This window comes from Salvelinus alpinus, chromosome 31 (assembly GCF_045679555.1).
Source record: "Salvelinus alpinus chromosome 31, SLU_Salpinus.1, whole genome shotgun sequence".
NCBI lineage: Eukaryota > Metazoa > Chordata > Actinopteri > Salmoniformes > Salmonidae > Salvelinus > Salvelinus alpinus.
This window is the reverse complement of record NC_092116.1, coordinates 40,193,081-40,217,478: the sequence shown is the minus strand read 5'-3', so window position 1 is coordinate 40,217,478 and position 24,398 is coordinate 40,193,081. Positions and strand designations below refer to the sequence as shown.

General features: G+C 40.2%; 1 protein-coding gene across 1 annotated transcript in view; it reads right to left on the bottom strand.

Annotated features, from left to right (window-relative positions):
* LOC139561632 (Fc receptor-like protein 5) overlaps positions 1–24,398 on the bottom strand; it is a gene marked incomplete in the record, with an annotated part of 1,233,720 nt that overhangs the window by 168,713 nt on the left and 1,040,609 nt on the right. The window contains 3 exon segments of the mRNA XM_071378856.1: positions 8,551–8,793; positions 9,914–10,189; positions 10,465–10,707. Of these exon segments, the coding sequence (XP_071234957.1) occupies positions 8,551–8,793; positions 9,914–10,189; positions 10,465–10,707 (762 nt within the window).

Sequence of the window (24,398 nt, the reverse complement as noted above, 5' to 3'; positions counted from 1 at the left end):
GTAGTGTGTTACTAATGGTTTTCTTTGAGACTGTGGTCCCAGCTCTCTTCAGGTCATTGACCAGGTCCTGCCGTGTAGTTCTGGGCTGATCCCTCACCTTCCTCATGATCATTGATGCCCCACGAGGTGAAATCTTGCATGGAGCCCCAGACCGAGGGTGATTGACCGTCATCTTGAACTTCTTCCATTTTCTAATAATTGCGCCAACAGTTGTTTCATTCTCACCAAGCTGCTTGCCTATTGTCCTGTAGCCCATCCCAGCCTTGTGCAGGTCTACAATTTTATCCCTGATGTCCTTACACAGCTCTCTGGTCTTGGCCATTGTGGAGAGGTTGGAATCTGTTTGATTGTGTGTGGACAGGTGTCTTTTATACAGGTAACGAGTTCAAACAGGTGCAGTTAATACAGGTAATGAGTGGAGAACAGGAGGGCTTCTTAAAGAAAAACGAACAGGTCTGTGAGAGCCGGAATTCTTACTGGTTGGTAGGTGATCAAATACTTATGTCATGCAATAAAATGCAAATTATTTATTTAAAAATCATACAATGTGATTTTCTGGATTTTTGTTTTAGATTCCGTCTCTCACAGTTGAAGTGTACCTATGATAAAAATTACAGACCTCTACATGCTTTGTAAGTAGGAAAACCTGCAAAATCGGCAGTGTATCAAATACTTGTTCTCCCCACTGTAGGTCATGGATGGCAGGAAGCCCCAGTGATGTTCTACCCTCTATTATATAGGTCATGGATGGCAGGAAGCCCCAGTGATGTACTACCCTCTATTATATAGGTCATGGATGGCAGGAAGCTTGGCCCCAGTGATGTACTACCCTCTATTATATAGGTCATGGATGGCAGGAAGCTTGGCCCCAGTGATGTACTACCCTCTATTATATAGGTCATGGATGGCAGGAAGCTTGGCCCCAGTGATGTACTACCCTCTATTATATAGGTCATGGATGGCAGGAAGCCCCAGTGATGTTCTACCCTCTATTATATAGGTCCTGGATGGCAGGAAGCTTGGCCCCAGTGATGTACTACCCTCTATTATATAGGTCATGGATGGCAGGAAGCCCCAGTGATGTTCTACCCTCTATTATATAGGTCATGGATGGCAGGAAGCTTGGCCCCAGTGATGTTCTACCCTCTGTGTTGTTGCCTACTTTTACCACCTGGGGCGGCCCGTCAGGAAGTCCAGGATCCAGTTGCAGAGGGAGGTGTTCAGTCCCAGAGACCTTAGCTTAGTGATGAGCTTCGTGGGCACCATGGTAGTGAACGCTGAGCTGTAGTCAATGAACAGCATTCTCACATAGGTGTTCCTTTTGTCCAGGTGAGAAAAGGAAGTGTGGAGAGTGATTACGTCATCTGTGGATCTTTCGGGGCGGTATGTGAATTGGAGTGGGTCTAGGGTGTCCGGGAGGATGCTGTTGATGTGAGCCATGACCAGCCTTTCAAACCTGGAATGGATCATTTAGAAGATACTCAAGGCCCTGGGGGCTGTAGGGGAACCTGGAATGGAGCATTTAGAAGATACTCAAGGCCCTGGGGGCTGTAGGGGAAACCTGGAATGGAGCATTTAGAAGATACTCAAGGCCCTGGGGGCTGTAGGGGGAACCTGGAATGGAGTATTTAGAAGATACTCAAGGCCCTGGGGGCTGTAGGGGGAACCTGGAATGGAGCATTTAGAAGATACTCAAGGCCCTGGGGGCTGTAGGGGAAACCTGGAATGGAGCATTTAGAAGATACTCAAGGCCCTGGGGGCTGTAGGGGGAACCTGGAATGGAGTATTTAGAAGATACATAAAGGGAAGTGGGTGAAATTAAAAACAGAGTGGTTGTGATGTCATTCAGAACAGATTAAAAACAGAGTGGTTGTGATGTCATTCAGAACAGATTAAAAACAGAGTGGTTGTGATGTCATTCAGAACAGATTAAAAACAGAGTGGTTGTGATGTCATTCAGAACAGATTAAAAACAGAGTGGTTGTGATGTCATTCAGAACAGATTAAAAACAGGCTACATGATTGAGGAAAATAATTTATTTCATTCTATATGATACAAAGACAAAAGCAATATCTTACCGTGATGATTAATTGAAAAATTATGTTTTTTTTGCACAAAACAACCACAATAAAAAAATAGGACTACATTAGTTTAATGTTTAAATGAAATAAATTATGCTGCCCTATTCTAGAGACCAAAATGGGAAAATAAAGATAATAATTATAATATAATTCTCCTCTCCTGTATGTTTTCTATCTCTGTAACATGTAACGGTATAACATTATACTGAACCTGTAACAATAATGCCTGAACCTCAACACCTATCAGTTGATCTGTATAGACATGAAAAGTTAAGGCATTTACAATGTATCAACCATAATGCTATACAGTATATGACCAGTATATGACTGATGTTAAAGCTGCTGAATGAATAATACAACACACATTATATTAAAACACATTCCAATCAGAATAATACATGTATCAGTTAATAGATCACATTTGATCAAATGCCACTATTGTTCCAGCAGGTGGAGCTACAATGTAACAACATACAGCATTGTGACTCACAGTTCTATATTAGAATTCCATGAGTTCCATTCTGATGGTTGTTATGGTGATCAGGTGATCTCAGCCTCACTCTTCTTCAACACGATCACCTGTTCAACACAGAAGTAGTTCATCAGTGTGGCCATGTATTTACTTATCCAATACAGAACCACTTAGAAATGTAAATCATATCAGATGATTTACTAGTCAATACTGTGCTACTTAGAATCCTATCAAATTACTTCCAATGAGGCTCCTGCTTATGTTCAGCTCTCCCTTATCAATACCAGGGCTATTTACTCCAAATAAATATCAGGGCTATTTACTATTTATCAATACCAGGGCTATTTACTCCATATAAATATCAGGGCTATTTACTATTTATGTCCAGCTATCCCATATCAATACCAGGGCTATTTACTCCATATAAATATCAGGGCTATATGCTCCTTATCAATACCAGGGCTATTTACTCCATATAAATATCAGGGCTATATGCTCCTTATCAATACCATGGCTATTTACTCCATATAAATATCAGGTCTATTTACTCCTTATGTCCAGCTATCCCATATCAATACCAGGGCTATTTACTCCATATAAATATCAGGGCTATATGCTCCTTATCAATACCAGGGCTATTTACTCCATATAAATATCAGGGCTATATGCTCCTTATCAATACCAGGGCTATTTACTCCATATAAATATCAGGGCTATATGCTCCTTATCAATACCAGGGCTATTTACTCCTTATCAATACCAGGGCTATTTACTCCTCATCAATACCAGGGCTATTTACTCCTTATGTCCAGCTATCCCATATCAATACCAGGGCTATTTACTCCATATAAATATCAGGGCTATATGCTCCTTATCAATACCAGGGCTATTTACTCCATATAAATATCAGGGCTATATGCTCCTTATCAATACCAGGGCTATTTACTCCTTATCAATACCAGGGCTATTTACTCCTCATCAATACCAGGGCTATTTACTCCTTATGTCCAGCTATCCCATATCAATACCAGGGCTATTTACTCCATATAAATATCAGGGCTATATGCTCCTTATCAATACCAGGGCTATTTACTTATTTTCAATACCCAGGCTATTTACTCCTAAATGCACGAATTCATATCAGTTCCATTACATATTATGGTAGTTAGTCCCTCCTACTTTCTACCTCTACTAAGAGGTAATATAATATAGTACACACTGTGATCAGAACACCATATTGTGGTAGTTGACTCTAATCCATCCTACTTCTACTAAGAGGTAATATAATATAGTAGACACTGTGTTAAGAATAACATATTGTGACCCTGCAGATGTTGTGTTGTCAGGTAGAAACTCAACTAATTGGTCTTGGTGGGTCTTCCTGGGAACCGTGGTTTCTCCTAAACAGACAGTTATATTAAACATGGTTCAATCAGAGCTACAGTTATCAACACTTAACAACATGGTTCAATCAGAGATACAGTTATCAACACTTTACAACATGGTTCAATCAGAGATACAGTTATCAACACTTTACAACATGGTTCAATCAGAGATACAGTTATCAACACTTTACAACATGGTTCAATCAGAGATACAGTTATCAACACTTTACAACATGGTTCAATCAGCTCTACAGTTATCAACACTTTACAACATGGTTCAATCAGAGATACAGTTATCAACACTTTACAACATGGTTCAATCAGAGATACAGTTATCAACACTTTACAACATGGTTCAATCAGAGATACAGTTATCAACACTTTACAACATGGTTCAATCAGAGCTACAGTTATCAACACTTTAAACATGGTTCAATCAGAGCTACAGTTATCAACACTTTACAACATGGTTCAATCAGAGATACAGTTATCAACACTTTACAACATGGTTCAATCAGAGCTACAGTTATCAACACTTTACAACATGGTTCAATCAGAGCTACAGTTATCAACACTTTAAACATGGTTCAATCAGAGATACAGTTATCAACACTTTACAACAGGGTTCAATCAGAGATATAGTTATCAACACTTTACAACATGGTTCAATCAGAGCTACAGTTATCAACACTTTACAACATGGTTCAATCAGAGATACAGTTATCAACACTTTACAACATGGTTCAATCAGAGATACAGTTATCAACACTTTACAACATGGTTCAATCAGAGCTACAGTTATCAACACTTTACAACATGGTTCAATCAGAGATACAGTTATCAACACTTTACAACATGGTTCAATCAGAGATACAGTTATCAACACTTTACAACATGGTTCAATCAGAGCTACAGTTATCAACACTTTAAAACATGTCTCAGTATTTTGAGTCACTGTGATACAATTCTGATTTACAGCAGGTATTCTGTTGGAAATTAGGTGATCCTGTATAAACTCAGGTTCTCACCTTGAGTCCTGCTCCTGCAGCCTTTCACCAGCAGTATGATGGTCACCAGCAGGTAGGGAGACCCCACCAGTAGACTACACAACAGCCTGGGTAGAGACATGGACAACACTGGGACTGCTGGAGATAGAATGAGAGCTGGAATCATGTTGGGCATGGAAATAAAATGACAAAATTAAAATATACACACAAACACACAGTCACACATATACAGTTGAAGTTGGAAGTTTACATACAGTACACCTTAGCCAAATACATTTAAACTCAGTTTTTCACAATTCTGACATTTAATCCTAGTAAAAATTCCCTGTTTTAGGTCAGTTAGGATAACCACTTTATTTTAAGAATGTGAAATGTCAGAATAACAGTAGAGAGAATGATTTATTTCAGCTTTTATTTCTTTCTTCACATTCCCAGTGGGTCAGAAGTTTACATACACTCAATTAGTATTTGGTAGCATTGCCTTTAAATTAACTTGGGTCAAACGTTTTGCCTTCCAAAAGCCACAATAATCAATCAATCAATCAAATGTATTTATGAAGCCCTTCTTACATCAACTGATGTCACAAAGTGCTGTACAGAAACCCAGCCTAAACCCCAAACAGCAAGCAATGCAGGTGTAGAAGCACAGTGGCTAGGAAAAACTCCCTAGAAAGGCAGGAACCTAGGAAGAAACCTAGAGAGGAACCAGGTTCTGAGGGGTGGCCAGTCCTCTTCTTGCTGTGCCGGGTGGAGATTATAACAGAACATGGCCAAGATGTTAAAATGTTCATAGATGACCAGCAGGGTCAAATAATAATAATCACAGTGGTTTTCGAGGGTGCAACCAGTCAACACCTCAGGAGGTAATGTCAGTTGGGGTTTCATAGCCGATCATTCGGAGTATCTTTTTTTCCGTAGCAGTGCAGACGTGGCTTGTCGTCCTCTCATTTACTTTTTATATTTTTTTGTATACATTTCAATTTATTTTTCAACCTCTTTTCCATTTTTTAATAAAAAATACCTTCTGGTCATTCAATGTGACACGGATCCTCAAATTTTTTTTTTTTGACCTTATAGCCAAAACTTTCCAAAACTTTCATCAGAAGACAGCCATCAGAAGCTAATTAGCTACTAGCTATCTAGCTATCTAGTCATTGTTATCCACTGCTAGCGGCCTTTACCCTTTGCACAGGCACCAGAAGTTTTTTTTAACCTGGATAATACCTGCCAGCCTCTGACTGTTTTTCTCCACTACAACGCCGGATTCCTGCCGTAAATCCTGGACCATTACTCAATTCAAATGTATTTTATAAAGCCCCTTGTACATCAGCTGATATCTCAAAGTGCTGTACAGAAACCCAGCCTAAAACCCCAAACAGCAAAAAAATGCAGGTGTAAAAGCATGTGATCATCACAGCTAGCTAGATGCCACCGAGTGACCTGAGTGACCTGAGTCAGGCGCATCTCCCGGCTAGCAAACTAAATTACTACAACTACAATACCTCTTTCACGGGAAAAATAAATAATCTGAGACGGAGCTCAGAACAACAGCCAAATTAGCCGCCATGTTGGGGTCAACAGAAACCAGAAAATACATGATAAATGTTTCCTTACCTTTGATGAACTCATCAGAATGCAGTCCTAGGAATCCCAGGTCCACAATAAATGCTTGACTTGTTCGTTAATGTCCGTTATTTATGTCAAATTAGCTACTTTGGTTCGCGCCTTCGGTAAACAATTCCAAAGTCACAAAGCGCCTCCACTATAACGTGATGAAATGTCCAAAAGTTCCGTAACAGTCAGTAGAAACATGTCAAACGATGTATTGAATCAATCTTTAGAATGTTGTTAACATGCATCTTGAATAACGTTCCAACCGGAGAATTAGATTGACTTCAGAAGAGCGGTAGAACGGACGTCCTCCTCATGTGAAGGAGCATGGTGAATGCGTGATCAGCCCGTGGAAGTGATTACTCATTCCTGTCTCCTTCGGCCCCCCTTCACATTAGATTCATCAGACAAAGTTCTATTGACTGTTGACATCTAGTGGAAGCCGTAGGAAGTGAAAACTCATCAATATCTCTCTGTGATTTCAATGAGAGCTTGGTTGAAAATTGGCACCCCCAGAAAAAATACAAACAGGAAGTGGAACTTCAGGTTTTTGCCTGCCATGCGAGTTCCGTTATACTCACAGACATAATTCAAACAGTTTTAGAAACTTCATAGTGTTTTCTATCCAATATGAATAATAATATGCATATATTAGCAACTGGGAATGGGGAGCAGAACATGATGCTGCCACCCCCGTGCTTCACGATTGGGATAGTGTTCTTCGGCTTGCAAGCTTCCCTCTTTTTCCTCCAAGTATAACGATGGTCATTTTTTCTGTTTCATCAGACCAGAGGACATTTCTCCAAAAAGTATGACCTTTGTCCCCATGTGCAGTTGCAAACCGTAGTCTGGCTTTTTAATGGCGGTTTTTGAGCAGTGGCTTCTTCTCTGCTGAGCGGCCTTTCAGGTTATGTTGATATAGGACACGTTTTACTGTGGACATAGATACTTTTGTACCTGTTTCCTCCAGCATCTTCACAAGGTCCTTTGCTGTTCTGTTTTTTTCCCCTTCATTTTTCGCACCAAAGTACGTTCATCTCTAGGAGACAGAACGCGTCTCCATCCTGAGCGGTATGACGGCTGCGTGGTCCCATGGTGTTTAAACTTGCGTACTATTGTTTGTACAGATGAACATGGTACCTTCAGGCGTTTGGAAATTGCTCCCAAGGATGAACCGGACTTGTGGAGGTCTACAATTTATTTTCTGAGGTCTTAAATTATTTATTTAGATTTTCCCATGATGTAAAGCAAAGAGGCACTGAGTTTGATAGTAGGCCTTGAAATACATCCACAGGTACACTTCCAATTGACTCGAATGATGGCAGTTAGCCTATTAGAAGCTTTTAAAGGCACAGTCAACTTAGTGTATGTAAACGTTTGACCCACTGGAATTGTAATACAGTGAATTATAAGTAAAATAATCTATCTGAAAACAATTGTTGGAAAAATTACTTGTGTCATGCACAAAGTAGATATCCTAACCGACTTGCCAAAACTATAGTTTGTTTAACAAGACATTTGTGGAGTGGTTGAAAAACAAGTTTTAATGACTCCAACCTAAGTGTATGTAAACTTCCGACTTCAACTGTATATATACCGTACTGTACATGAACACAGATTTAGTATTCTGTTTATGAATGTAAAATGTTCAGTATATTTCCATGGTTAGTTACAGCAAATACAGTGTTAGACATGTTACTACCATACATATTGAAGCAAAAGGTGTTTTACAGGTGTTTTACAGTATATGGCCAATATACTGATCATATGCATCGCCATTTACCACAAACCACTAAGGTGCTTTATTATAAACCGGTTATCAACCGGTAATGAGAGCAGTAAAAATACATGTTTTGCTATACCGTGGGATACAAAGGCTTCCAAGCCAATCAGCATTGAGGGTTGGAACCACCCAGTTTATAGGTTTTAGCACCACTTAACAGTGTAACTAAGGACCAAATAATCTGAATGTCAAGGTTTCTCATATTCTCACCTGTCACAGTCATCCAGCTCTCTGGTGATTCTCCTTCAGAGTTGGTACACTTGTAGAGTCCTTCATCTGACTTGGATACTGCAGGGATGGTCATCTCTCCTGTAGTCTCATTCCTGATGAGGGATCCATCTTTGTAGAAATCAGCTGTGAGGTTAGAGGGAGCTCCCTGATATCTGCAGCGCAGAGTCACAGAATCTCCCCCATTCACAGGAAGGGCAGGGCTCTCCAGGATCACAGCTCCATCTGTATATAATATATAAACATCATATATAAACAGGTCTCTCCAGGATCACAGCTCCAGCTGTATATAATATGTAAACATCATATATAAACAGGACTCTCCAGGATCACAGCTCCAGCTGTATATACTATATAAACAGGTCTCTCCAGGATCAAAGCTCCATCTGTATATAATATATAAACATCATATATTAACAAGTCTCTCCAGGATCACAGCTCCAGCTGTATATAATATATAAACATCATTTATTAACAGGTCTCTCCAGGATCACAGCTCCAGCTGTATATAATATATTAACAGGTCTCTCCAGGATCACAGCTCCAGCTGTATATAATATATAAACATCCTATATAAACAGGTCTCTCCAGGATCACAGCTCCAGCTGTATATAATATATAAACATCATATATAAACAGGTCACTCCAGGATCACAGCTCCAGCTGTATATAATATATAAACAGGTCTCTCCAGGATCACAGCTCCAGCTGTATATAATATATGAACATCATATATAAACAGGGCTCTCCAGGATCACAGCACCAGCTGTATATAATATATGAACATCATATATAAACAGGTCTCTACAGGATCACAGCTCCAGCTGTATTGTCACGACTCCCGCCGAAGTCGGCTCCTCTCCTTGTTCGGGCGGTGCTCGGTGGTCGACGTCACCGGTCTTCTAGCCATCGCCGCTCCACCTTTCATTTTCCATTTGTTTTGTCTTGTTTTTCCGCACACCTGTTTTACATCCCCTCATCACTCTACGTGTATATTATCCTCTGTTCCCCCCCATGTCTGTGTGTGTAATTGTTCGTTACATGTCATGTGTGACGCTTCATGCTGGTTTGTCGCCGGGTCTTGTTTGGAACCCGTGGTATTGTATGCTGTACATTATTTGTGTGACGAGTGCGCTATTCGCTTTTGAGTGTTGTTACGCAGTTGCGTCCGACTGTTTTCCTTCTGCCAAATAAAGTTCTGTTCACTCATCTCTGCTCTCCTGCACCTGACTTCAGTTGAATGTATATAATATATAAACATCATATATAAACATAACATCAGCTATCTGAAACCAGATGAACCACTAAACACTATAATGTTAGTAGATAGTGTTTGTGGACATACCATGTACTGTGATGTTGACAGCATTGCTGTGTTCTCCAGACCCAGACTCACACCAGTACACTCCACTGTCTGATGGTATTAGCAACACGATGCATGAAGACTCTTGTTGTTTTCCCCAGTCAGTAACACACTCTGAAAGCTTTCCTCTCTCTGCGTTCCTCATCACTCTCCATCCAGCAGAGTTCCCCTGAACCTCACAGCTCAGAGAGACAGACTCATATTTAAAGAACTGAGATCTGTCAGGACTGACACTCAGAGAGTCAGGAAGAGATATATCTGAGAAAGAGAGTCAGGGATAGAGAGCGAGGGGGGAGATCGAGAGGAGGGAGTGAGAGAGAGAGATAAGGTCATGAGAAGATGAGATTCTGACTCTTTCGGCATAAAAATAAATGTTTTGTCACACCCTTGGTATACGGTCCGATATACCACGGCTTCCAGCCAATCAGCATTCAGGGCTGGAACCACCCACTTTATAATGCAGGTTTTAGCACAGCTTAACAGGGTAAAGAAAGACCAAATAATCTGAATGTCAAGGTTTCTCATATTCTCACCTGTCACTGTCATCCAGCTCTCTGGTGATTCTCCTTCAGAGTTGTTACACTTGTAGAGTCCTTCATCTGACTTGGATACTGCAGGGATGGTCATCTCTCCTGTAGTCTCAGTCCCGATGAGGGATCCATCTTTGTAGAAATCAGCTGTGAGGTTGGAGGGAGTTCCCTGATATCTGCAGCGCAGAGTCACAGAATCTCCCCCAGTCACAGGAAGGGCAAGGCTCTCCAGGATCACAGCTCCAGCTGTATATGATATATAAACATCATATATAAACAGGTCTCTCTAGGATCACAGCTCCAGCTGTATATAATATATAAACATCATATATAAACAGGTCTCTCCAGGATCACAGCTCCAGCCGTACTCAGATTATTGCATGGTTTGCTTTTTCCGTAAAGTCTTTTTGAAATCTGACACAGCGGTTGCATTAAGGAGAAGTATATCTTTAAATCTGTGAATAACACTTGTATCTTTTATTTATGTTTATTATGAGTGTTTCTGTGATTTGATGTGGCTCTGTGTGTCTCGCCCTGACCTTAGAGATCCTTTTTATGTCTCTCTTTTGGTTTGGTCAGGGCGTCTATATAGTTTAATATCTATATAAGATATGGTGGTAAGCTAATATAATGCTATATTGTGTTTTCGCTGTAAAACACTTAAAAAATCTGAAATATTGTCTGGATTCACAAGATGTTGGTCTTTCATTTGCTGTACGCTGTGTGTTTTTCATAAATGTTTTATGATGAGTATTTAGGTAATTCACGTTGGTCTCTGTAGTTATTCTAGCCGCTTTGGTGAGATTTTGTGATGGTGGCTGCAATGTCAAACTATGATTTATACCTGAAATATGCACATTTTTCGAACAAAACATATGCTATACAATAACTATGTTATCAGACTGTCATCTGATGAAGTTGTTTCTTGGTTAGTGACTATTTATATCTTTATTTGGTGGAATTTGTGATAGCTACCTATGCAGTAAGAAAATGGTGGAGAAAAAAAAGTTGAGTCTTTTGCTATCGTGGTTAGCTAATAGAAATACATATTGTGTCTTCCCTGTAAAACATTTTCAAAATCAGAAATGATGGCTGGATTCACAAGATGTGTATCTTTCATCTGGTGTCTTGGACTTGTGATTTCATGATATTTAGATGCTAGTATTTACTTGTGGCGCTATGCTAGGCTATGCTAGTCAGCTTTTTTACTGATGAGGGTGCTCCTGGATCCGGGATTGGGACCAATTAGAAGTTAAACAGAACTGATATTGCAGAAAATTTCAAGCAGGAAGTGGCACTCATTTTGAGAGCTGTGTTCCAATGCCTTCCTATCGCATATGTGAAGTCTCATCAATAAGACCTCTTTTTTCTATGTCTTCCCTAAGAGCACATTGGGTAAGTGGACAGGTGGGGGCTCTCTGGGTGATTTTTGCGCAAATCTGAAAGGTAGCCATTGTCTCTCTCGCTCCTAGTGAAAAGCCAACTGTCCCGGTTGATTTATTATCGAATAGATATGTGAAAAACACCCTGAAGTTGGATCAAAAACAACGTTTGACATGTTTATGTGGACATTATGGATATCATTTGAATTTTTTTCTGCAGTTGTCGCGAACGCTTTTTCCGGTGGATTACTTGTGATGACGCATCAAACAAACGGAGGTATTTGGATATAAAACATATCTTTATGCAACAAAACAACATTTGCTGTCTAACTGGGAGTCACGTGAGTGAAACCAACCGAAGATCAACAAAGGTAAACGATTCATTTGATTGCTTTGCTGGTTTTTGTTACCGAGTTACCTGGTGCTAGCTGTTCTTATTGTTTTGTCGAGCGATCGATACATTTACACAAATGCAAGTATTGCTTTCGCTGGATAATTTCAAAATCTGAGACGACAGATGGATTAACTCACAGACAAAATTCTTACAGTTTTGGAAACTTCAGAGTGTTTTCTATCCTAATCTGACTATTATATGCATATTCTAGTTTCGGGGGGCTGAGAAATAGGCAGTTTAAAATGGGTACGCATATTTTGCCAAATGTTAAAATTGCGCCCCCTAGTTAGAAGATGTTTTAATACATTGCATGTATCCTTTACTTGTCACGCCCTGAACTTAGTTAGCTGTTTATTCTCTGTGTTGGTTGGGGCGTGATAGGGACTTGGGTGGGTCATCCAGGTGTTTTGTATTTCTATGTTGGCCTGATATGGTTCCAAATCAGAGGCAGCTGTTTATCGTTGTCTCTGATTGGGGATCATATTTAGGTAGCCATTTTCCTCCTTTGTGTTTGTGGGATCTTGTCTATGTTTAGTTGCCTGTCAGCACTATTTGTATAGCTTCACGTTTCGTTCGTTGATTTTGTTGTTTTTTGTTCAGTGTTCATTCATTAAAAGATCATGTACGCATACCATGCTTCGCCTTGGTCAATTCCATACGACGACCGTGACAGAAGATCCCACCAACAAAGGACCAAGGAGGAGGAAGTATCCTGAACTTGGGAAGAGATCCTGGATGGGAAGGGATCCTGGATTTGGGAGGAAATCCTGGCCGGACAGGATTGCCTTCCTTGGCGGGAGTCGCCTAGGAGCATGAGAGGACAGCAACGACGTCGGGGAGGAAGGCCACAGAAACCCTAAGGAAAATTTTGGGGTGGGCATATGGAGCAGTCGGCGGAGCCGAGGAGTGAACCAGAGCCAGTCAGGGAGTCGATTGAAGAGTTCGACGCAAGATTCCGGAGAGAGGTGCTGGCATTGAGAGCGCTGCAGAGCATCAGCCCGGTGCCACCTGTACCGGTCCCACGCATCAGGTCTCCAGTGCGCCTCCACAGTCCAGTACGTCCTGTGCCTCTTCCCCGCACTTGCCCTGAGGTGCGTGTCATCAGTCAGTATATGTTTTCTGTATTATTTTGGTCAGGTTAGGGTGTGACGTGGGTGGGTTATTGTCTATGTGTAGTTGCCTGTCAGCACTCGTTATATTAGCTTCACGTTCGTTTTGTAATTTTGTTAGTTTGTTTAAGTGTTGTTCATTTATTAAAGAAGAATGTATTCAAATCACCCTGCGCCTTGGTCTCCTCACTACGACGAACGTGACAATGGCTCCTTTACTACTATAGTTAATACATTGAATGTCTCCTTTACTGCTATAGTCTATAACTAATTTTTATACATTGAATGTCTCCTTTACTACTATAGTTAATACATTAAATATCCCCTTTACTACTATAGTTAATACATTGAATGTCTCCTTTACTACTATAGTTAATACACTACGACGAACGTGACAATGGCTCCTTTACTACTATAGTCTATAACTAATTTTTATACATTGAATGTCTCCTTTACTACTATAGTTAATACATTAAATATCCCCTTTACTACTCGTAGTCTCATATTAATACATATTGTCTCCATTACTACTATAGATCATAATAATACATTGCATGTATTAATAACAAACATGGGGGAACAGAGGGTTAAATAATGACAAGTAATTGGGGGATTGAAACCAGGTGTGTAAGACAAGGACAAAACAAATGGAAAATTAAATTAAAACGTGGATCGGCGATGGCTAGAAGGCCGGTGACGTCGACCGCCGAACGCCGCTCGAACAAGGAGAGGGACCGACTTCGGCGGAAGTCGTGACAATTTGCTATTGTAAAAGTTAGCAACACCTCCGCCTTTGCATGATGAGCGGGGGATATGGTCACTAGCGTAACCAGGAGGTGAGGCCTCATTTAACACAGTAAATTCATCAGGCTAAAGCCATGTTTCAGTCAGGCCAATCACATCAAGATTATGATCAGTGATTAGTTAACTTCTTATGGATAGTGGGCATTCTTTTCACGTTTGGATGAAAAGCGTGCCCAGAGTAAACTGCCTCCTACTCAGTCCCAGATGCTAATATATGCATATTATTAGGAGTATTTGATAGATAACACTCTGAAGTTTCTAAAACTGTTTGAATGATGTCTGTGAGTATAACAGAACTCATATGACAGGCAAAAGCCTGAGAAAAAAATCCAACCAGGAAGTGGGAAATCTGAGGTTTGTAGTTTTTCAACTCTTGGCCTACCGAATACACAGTGTCTATGCGGTCTGGTTGCACTTCCTAAGGCTTCCACTAGATGTCAACCGTCTTTAGAAACTAGTTTCAGGCTTCTGCTACAAAGGAGGGGGGATGGGAGCTGAATGAGTCAGTGGTCTGGCAGTGTCTCAAGCTCGTGATGCGCGCTCCCGACAAAGTTGGCTCTCGTTCCAGTGCTAAAGACAATGGAATTCTCGGGTTGGAACATTATTGATGATTTATGTTAAAAACATCCTAAAGATTGATTCCATACATCGTTTGATATGTTTCTACGACCTGTAATGGAACTTTTCGAGATTTTGTCTGGACCTAGTGCTCATGAAAATTTCTTTGGCTGGACTCTGAGCTCAGATTATGAGTAACATGTCCCTTAATTTCTCTTCTCAGCCAATCATCAGTCATTTCTCTCTCTCAGCCAATCATCAGTCATTTCTCTCTCTCAGCCAATCATCAGTCATTTGTGTAAGATCTGTGCTTGTTGAATGCCCTTCCCTATAAACGTGCTGATAGTCTGTTGTCAATTTGTTTACTGTAAAATAGCATTGCATCTGGTTGAACACAAATTTTCCAGAAGTTTACTAGAGGTTGGTAACAGGCTGATTGGTTGGCTATTTGAGCCAGTAAAGGGGGCTTTATTATTCTTGGGTAGCGGAATGACTTTTGCTTCCCTCCAGGCCTGAGGGCACACGCTTTCTAGTAGGCTTAAATTGAAGATATGGCAAGTAGGAGTGGCAATATCGTCCGCTATTATCCTCAGTAATTTTCCATCCAGACCCCGGTGGCTTGTCATTGTTAATAGACAACAATAATTTCACACTGACTTTACGGAATTCAAAAGCACAATTCTTGTTCTTTCATAATTTGGTCAGATAATTGGATGTGTAGTGTCAGCATTTGTTACTGGCATGTCATCCCTAAGTCATAACTAAGTTTAAACTAAACTCCATTCAGGCCCTGAAGCCAGGATATGCAAATAATTGGTACCATTGGAAAGAAAACACTTTGAAGTTTGTAGAAATGTTAATATAATGTAGGTGAATATAACACAATAGATATGGTAGGAGTCCAAAGAAAAACCAACCAGAATTGTTTTATTTAGAGAGACCATCCTCTTAGAATGGCAAGTATCAGATCATTTTGAAGATTAGCTCCCTGGATGCAATTCTTATGGCTTCCACAGGGTGTCTATGATCAAGGTTTTAGGCTTGTAACTTCAAAAACGAAGAAGAAATATCAGTTTTAGTACAGGGACACAGTCTTGGAAATTCGTGTTTGCGCACGCCATGAAGACAGGACGCACCTGCTAAAATCGGTTTCCTATTGAACATGCTTCTTTCCGTAAGAAATATTGTAGTTTAATTACATTTTAGGGTATCTGAGGAGTAATTAGAAACGTATTTTGACTTGTTGAAACTAAGTTTTCGGATTCCTTTCTCTGCATGTTGATCAGTGGATTACTCAAATCAATGGCGCCAAATAAACAGACTTTTTGGTATATAAAGAAGGATTTTATCTAACAAAACGACATTGCATGTTATAGCTGGGACCCGTTAGATGACAAATCAGAGGAAGATTTTCAAAAAGTAAGTGAATATTTAATCGCAATTTGTGAATTTATGAAACCTGTGCCGGTGGAAAAATATTTTGAAGTGGAGCGCCGTCCTCAAACAATCACATGGCATACTTTCGCTGTAATAGCTACTGTAAATCGGAGCAGTTAGATTACAACCTGTTTGGGATAGGGGGCAGCATTTTCACTTTTGCATGAAATGTGTGCCCAGAGTAAACTGCCTGCTACTCTGTCCCAAATAAATAATCGTAAAATGTATGGATTTTAAACATTTAGGTACATATAAGTGCCTTATCTCGGTTGAAAGCTTAAATTCTGGTTAACCTTTCCGCTTTCCCCTCGACGACATTCAGCTGAAAAGGCAGCGCGGGAAATTCAAAAATATTTTTTAAATATGTAACTTTCACACATTAACAAGTCCAATACAGAAAATGAAAGATAAACATCTTGTTAATCTATGGTGTCCGATTTCAAAAATGCTTTACAGCGACATATGATTATGTTAGTTCAGAGTCAAAAAAACACACAGCCATTTTCCCAGACAAAGATAGGAGTCACAAAAAGCAGAAATATTGATCAAATGAATCACTAACCTTTGATGATCTTCATCAGATGACACTCATAGGACATCATGTTACACAATACATGTATGTTTTGTTCGATAATGTGCATATTTATATCCAAAAATCTCAGTTTACATTGGCGCGTTATGTGCAGTAATGTTTCAATTCCAAAACATCAGGTGATCTTGCAGATAGCCACAGAAATCCCAGAAATACTCATAATAAGCATTGATAAAAGATACAAGTGTTATTCACAGAATTAAAGATAGACTTCTCCTTAATGCAACCACTGTCAGATTTTTTAAAAACTTTACGGAAAAAGCATTGTTACTACTATAGAACAGGTGATGAATATAGACATTTTTTACTATTATAGAACAGGTGATGAATATAGAGAAATGTTACTATTATAGAACAGGTGATGAATATAGAGAAATGTTACTATTATAGAACAGGTGATGAATATAGAGAAATGTTACTATTATAGAACAGGTGATGAATATAGAGAAATGTTCTCACCTCCACCTTGTCCGAGGCTACAGTATACCAGTGTACTCAACAGCACTGAAACACACAGGGAGAACTATCACTATGGTACATGATGTAAACACTGAAACACACAGAGAGAACTATCACTACGATACATGATGTAAACACTGAAACACACAGAGAGAACTATCACTATGGTACATGATGTAAACACTGAGCTGTACCACAGATATTAATTTCCTTAATAGTCTATTGACACATTCGTACCTGAATCTTATTAACCTCTACCACTTCTCTCTCCGGGATCCACCTCATCAAAGAAGCTGACTAGCATAGCCTAGCCTAACGGGACAGGGATATCATATAATATAATTTTCATGAAATCACAAGTCCAATACAGCAAATGAAAGATAAACATCTTGTGAATCCAGCCATAATTTCCAATTTTTTTAATGTTTTACAGCGAAAACACAATATGTATTTCTATTAGCTAACCATAATAGCCAAAGACTCAACCGCATATTTTCACCATGTTTCTACCGCATAGGTAGCTATCACAAAACCGACCAAATAGAGATATAATTAGTCACTAACCAAGAAACAACTTCATCAGATGACAGTCTTATAACATAACATGTTATACAATACATTTTTGTTTTGTTCGAAAAATGTGCATATTTGAGGTATAAATCATAGTTTTACATTGCAGCTACCATCACAAATAGCACCGAAGCAGCCAGAATAATTACAGAGAGCAACGTGAAATAAATAAATACTCATCATAAAACATTTATGAAAAATACAGGGTGTACAGCAAATGAAAGATAAACATCTTGTGAATCCAGCCAATATTTCAGATTGTTTAAGTGTTTTACAGCGAAAACACAATATACAATTATATTAGCTTACCACAATAGCCAAACACACAAATGCATTTATTCACCGCAAAAGGTAGCTATCGCAAAAACCAGCAAAAGATATAAAATTAATCACTAACTTTGAACAACTTCATCAGATGACAGTCTTATAACATCAGATTATACAATACACTTATGTTTTGTTCGAAAATGTGCATATTTAGAGCTGCAAATCGTGGTTACACATTGTGAATACGTAGCAACAATTCACCAGAATGTCCGGAGATATTTTGGACACTCACCTAATCTGACCAAAGAACTCATCATAAACTTTACATAAAAATACTTGTTGTATGGCAAATTAAAGATACACTGGTTCTTAATGCAACCGCCATGTTAGATTATTAACCATAACAAACAGCTTGCGTTATTGCGAGACAGCGCTCGCCAAAACGGCGGAGGATAGGAATCAACATTTTCCACAGAAATACGAAATAACATCATAAAATGTTTTTACTTTTGCTGAGCTTCCATCAGAATCTTGTACAAGGAGTCCTTGGTCCAGAATAAATCGTTGTTTGGTTTTAGAATGTCCTTTCTTCTGTCGAATTCGCGCCACAATGCTAGCCAATGTTGATAACATTCCCATTTTCTCTCGATGCAAAGAACGGAAAACGTTCCAATAAACGTTGAATAATCTGATGAAACTCGGTTGAAAAAACCTACTTTACGATGTTATTATCACATGTATCAAATAAAATCAGAGCCGGAGATATTCGCCGTGTAAACCGAACACTTATCAGAAGACAATATGGAGGTGCTTTGCGCGCCTTGGTAGACAAAGGAATTTCCTGACCTGCCACTCCAAAAGCTCTTGTTCGACCTCAGATCAAGTTAGACACCCCATTCCACCTTCCACTGCCTGTTGACATCTAGTGTAAGGGTAATGAAGTGCATGCATATCGATAAATATAAGACAATTGAATAGGCAAGGCCCTGAAACAGAGCCTCGTTTTCAGATTTTTCACTTCCTGCATGGAAGTTTGCTGCAAAATGAGTTCTGTTTTACTCACAGACATAATTCAAACAGTTTTAGAAACTTCTGAGTGTTTTCTATCCAATAGTAATAATAATATGCATATTGTATGATCTAGAACAGAGTACGAGGCCGTTTCATTTGGGCACGATTTTTTCCAAAGTGAAAACAGCGCCCCCTATTGACAAGAAGTTTAACATACTACAAAAATCCCCATCAAAATCCGTCAATTTAACTTCTTTCAGCTAGGGGGCAGAATTTTTATGTTTGGAAAAATAACATTCTCAAGATAAACGGACTATTTCTCAGGCTCAGATATTAGAAAATGCATATAATTGACAGATTAGGATAGAAAACACTCTAAAGTTTCGAAAACATAATGTTAACTTTCACTGCTATGCGGATGACACACAGCTGTACATTTCAATGAAACATGGTGAAGCCTCAAAATTGCCCTCGCTAGAAGCCTGTGTTTCAGACATAAGGAAGTGGATGGCTGCAAACTTTCTACTTTTAAACTCGGACAAAACAGAGATGCTTGTTCTAGGTCCCAAGAAACAAAGAGATCTTCTGTTAAATCTGACAATTAATCTTGATGGTTGTAAAGTCGTCTCAAATAAAACTGTGAAGGACCTCGGCGTTACTCTTGACCCTGATCTCTCTTTTGACGAACATATCAAGACTGTTTCAAGGACAGCTTTTTTCCATCTACGTAACATTGCAAAAATCAGAAATTTTCTGTCCAAAAATGATGCAGAAAAATTAATCCATGCATTTGTTACTTCTAGGTTAGACTACTGCAATGCTCTACTTTCCGGTTACCCGGATAAAGCACTAAATAAACTTCAGTTAGTGCTAAATACGGCTGCTAGAATCCTGACTAGAACCAAGAAATTTGATCATATTACTCCAGTGCTAGCCTCCCTACACTGGCTTCCTGTTAAGGCAAGGGCTGATTTCAAGGTTTTACTGTTAACCTATAAAGCGTTACATGGGCTTGCTCCTACCTATCTTTCCGAGTTGGTCCTGCCGTACATACCTACACGTACGCTACGGTCACAAGACGCAGGCCTCCTAATTGTCCCTAGAATTTCTAAGCAAACAGCGGGAGGCAGGGCTTTCTCCTATAGATCTCCATTTTTATGGAATAGTCTGCCTACCCATGTGAGAGACGCAGACTCGGTCTCAACCTTTAAGTCTTTACTGAAGACTTATCTCTTCAGTAGGTCATATGATTGAGTGTAGTCTGGCCCAGGAGTGTGAAGGTGAACGGAAAGGCTCTGGAGCAACGAACCGCCCTTGCTGTCTCTGCCTGGCCGGTTCCCCTCTCTCCACTGGGATTCTCTGCCCCTAACCCTATTACAGGGGCTGAGTCACTGGCTTACTGGTGCTCTTTCATGCCGTCCCTAGGAGGGGTGCGTCACTTGAGTGGGTTGAGTTACTGACGTGATCTTCCTGTCTGGGTTGGCGCCCCCCCTTGGTTTGTGCTGTGGTGGAGATCTTTGTGGGCTATACTCGGCCTTGTCTCAGGATTGTAAGTTGGTGGTTGAAGATATCCCTCTAGTGGTGTGGGGGCTGTGCTTTGACAGAGTGGGTGGGGTTATATCCTTCCTGTTTGGCCCTGTCCGGGGGTATCATCGGATGGGGCCACAGTGTCTCCTGACCCCTCCTGTCTCAGCCTCCAGTATTTATGCTGCAGTAGTTTATGGGCTAGGGTCAGTTGGTTATACCTGGAGTACTTCTCCTATCTTATCCAGTGTCCTGTGTGAATTTAAGTATGCTCTCTCTAATTCTCTCGTTCTCTCTTTCTTTCTCTCTCTCGGAGGACCGGAGCCCTAGGACCATACGTCAGGACTACCGGGCATGATGACTCCTTGCTGTCCCCAGTCCGCCTGGCCCTGCTGCTATTCCAGTTTCAACTGTTCTGCCTGCGGTTATGGAACCCCTACCTGTCCCAGACCTGCTGTTTTCAATTCTTAATGATCGGCTATGAAAAGCCAACTGACATTTATTCCTGATTATTATTTGACCATGCTTGTCATTTATGAACATTTTGAAAATCTTGGCTCTCTCTAATTCTCTCCTTCTCTCTCTCTTTCTCTCTCTCGGAGGACCTGAGCCCTGGGACCGTGCGTCGGGGCTGCCGGGCGTGATGGCTCCTTGCTGTCCCCAGTCCACCTGGCCTTGCTGCTATTCCAGTTTCAGCTGTTCTGCCTGCGGTTATGGAACCGCCACCTGTCCCGGACCTGCTATTTTCAACTCTTGATGATCGGCTATGAAAAGCCAACTGAAAATTATTCATGATTATTATTTGACCATGCTTGTCACTTATGAACATTTTGAACATCTTGGCATAGTTCTGTTATAATCTCCACCCAGCACAGCCAGAAGAGGACTGGCCACCCCTCATAGCCTGGTTCCTCTCTAGGTTTCTTCCTAGGTTCTTGCCTTTCTAGGGAGTTTTTCCTAGCCACCGTGCTTCTACACCTGCATTGCTTGCTGTTTGGGGTTTTAGGCTGGGTGTCTGTACAGCACTTCGAGATATTAGCTGATGTACGAAGGGCTATATAAAATAAACTTGATTTGATTTGATTTGAAGTTTCCAAAACTGTCAAAATATTGTCTGTGAGTATAACAGAACTGATTTAGCAGGCGAAAACCTGAGGACCTCCAACCCGGAAGTGCTTTTTTAAATTATTTTATCCCTGTTCCATTTTTATCCCTGTTCCATTGCTTGCCCCTCCTCCATTTAAAGGGGTATCAACCAGATTAATTTTCCAATGGCTTCCTCAGGCTGTGACCAGGCTTTAGACATAGTTTCAAGCTTTTATTTTGAAAAATGAGTGAGATTTATCAAAATGCGTCAGGTGTCCTTTGATTAGTTTCTGCGCAGGAGAGATGTGGCTTAACATTTTCTTTCTCTGTAGTATTGAGCAGTTTACCGTCCGGTTGAAATATGATCGATTATGTATGAGGATTGATTATAAAAAACCTTTGACATGTTTCTACGAACATTACGGATACTTTTTGGAATTTTCGTCTGCCCTTCAGTACCGGAACGAGCTTGTGGTTTTCTGAACATAACGGACAAACCAAATGGTGGTTTTTGGTTATAAAACTAATCTTTATCGAACAAGAATAAAATGTGTTGTGTAACTGGGAGTCTCGTGAGTGCAAACATCTGAAGATTATCAAAGGTAAGCGATTAATTTTACTGCTTCTCTGACCTTCAAGACCAAGCTAATTTAAGGCTAGCTGTTCTAGCAGTGATTGATACACTCACAAACGCTTGGATTGCTTTCGCTGTAAAGCATATTTTTAAAATCTGATACGATAGGTGGATTAACAACAAGCTAAGCTGTGTTTTGGTATATTTCACTTGTGATTCCATGTTATAAATATTTTTTGTATTATTTTTGAATTTGACGCTCTGCAATTCAGCGGTTGTTTACGAAAATGATCCCGTAAAAGGGATCCGTGAGGCAAGAAGTTTTAAGAGATATCTGTTTTTTTGCATTGGCTGCATAAAAATCCACAGCATCAGCCTATGTTGGCCTTCCACATCTGGGTGGAAAGTGTGTCTGAGATACAAACGAATATGTCCCGGCTATGGAAAGGGACACTCTCAGATACAAACTAATATGACCCCACTATGGAAAGAGGAGACTCTCAGATACAAACTAATATGACCCCACTATGGAAAGGGGAGACTCTCAGCTACAAACTAATATGACCCCACTATGGAAAGGGGAGACTCTCAGATACAAACTAATATGACCCCACTATGGAAAGGGGAGACTCTCAGATACAAACTAATATGACCCCACTATGGAAAGAGGAGACTCAGCTACAAACTAATATGACCCCACTATGGAAAGAGGAGACTCTCAGCTACAAACTAATATGACCCCACTATGGAAAGAGGAGACTCAGCTACAAACTAATATGACCCCACCATGGAAAGGAGAGACTCTCAGATACAAACTAATATGACCCCACTATGGAAAGAGGAGACTCAGCTACAAACTAATATGACCCCACTATGGAAAGAGGAGACTCAGCTACAAACTAATATGACCCCACCATGGAAAGGAGAGACTCTCAGATACAAACTAATATGACCCCACTATGGAAAGAGGAGACTCTCAGATACAAACTAATATGACCCCACTATGGAAAGAGGAGACTCAGCTACAAACTAATATGACCCCACTATGGAAAGAGGAGACTCAGCTACAAACTAATATGACCCCACTATGGAAAGAGGAGACTCTCAGATACAAACTAATATGACCCCACTATGGAAAGAGGAGACTCAGCTACAAACTAATATGACCCCACTATGGAAAGAGGAGACTCAGCTACAAACTAATATGACCCCACTATGGAAAGAGGAGACTCAGCTACAAACTAATATGACCCCACTATGGAAAGAGGAGACTCTCAGCTATAAACTAATATGACCCCACTATGGAAATAGGAGACTCAGCTACAAACTAATATGACCCCACTATGGAAAGAGGAGACTCTCAGATACAAACTAATATGACCCCACTATGGAAAGAGGAGACTCTCAGATACAAACTAATATGACCCCACTATGGAAAGAGGAGACTCTCAGATACAAACTAATATGACCCCACTATGGAAAGAGGAGACTCAGCTACAAACTAATATGACCCCACTATGGAAAGAGGAGACTCTCAGATACAAACTAATATGACCCCACTATGGAAAGGGGAGACTCAGCTACAAACTAATATGACCCCACTATGGAAAGAGGAGACTCTCAGATACAAACTAATATGACCCCACTATGGAAAGAGGAGACTCTCAGATACAAACTAATATGACCCCACTATGGAAAGAGGAGACTCTCAGATACAAACTAATATGACCCCACTATGGAAAGAGGAGACTCAGCTACAAACTAATATGACCCCACTATGGAAAGAGGAGACTCTCAGATACAAACTAATATGACCCCACTATGGAAAGAGGAGACTCTCAGATACAAACTAATATGACCCCACTATGGAAAGAGGAGACTCTCAGCTACAAACTAATATGACCACACTATGGAAAGAGGAGACTCAGCTACAAACTAATATGACCCCACTATGGAAAGAGGAGACTCTCAGATACAAACTAATATGACCCCACTATGGAAAGAGGAGACTCAGCTACAAACTAATATGACCCCACTATGGAAAGTGGAGACTCAGCTACAAACTAATATGACCCCACTATGGAAAGAGGAGACTCTCAGATACAAACTAATATGACCCCACTATGGAAAGAGGAGACTCAGCTACAAACTAATATGACCCCACTATGGA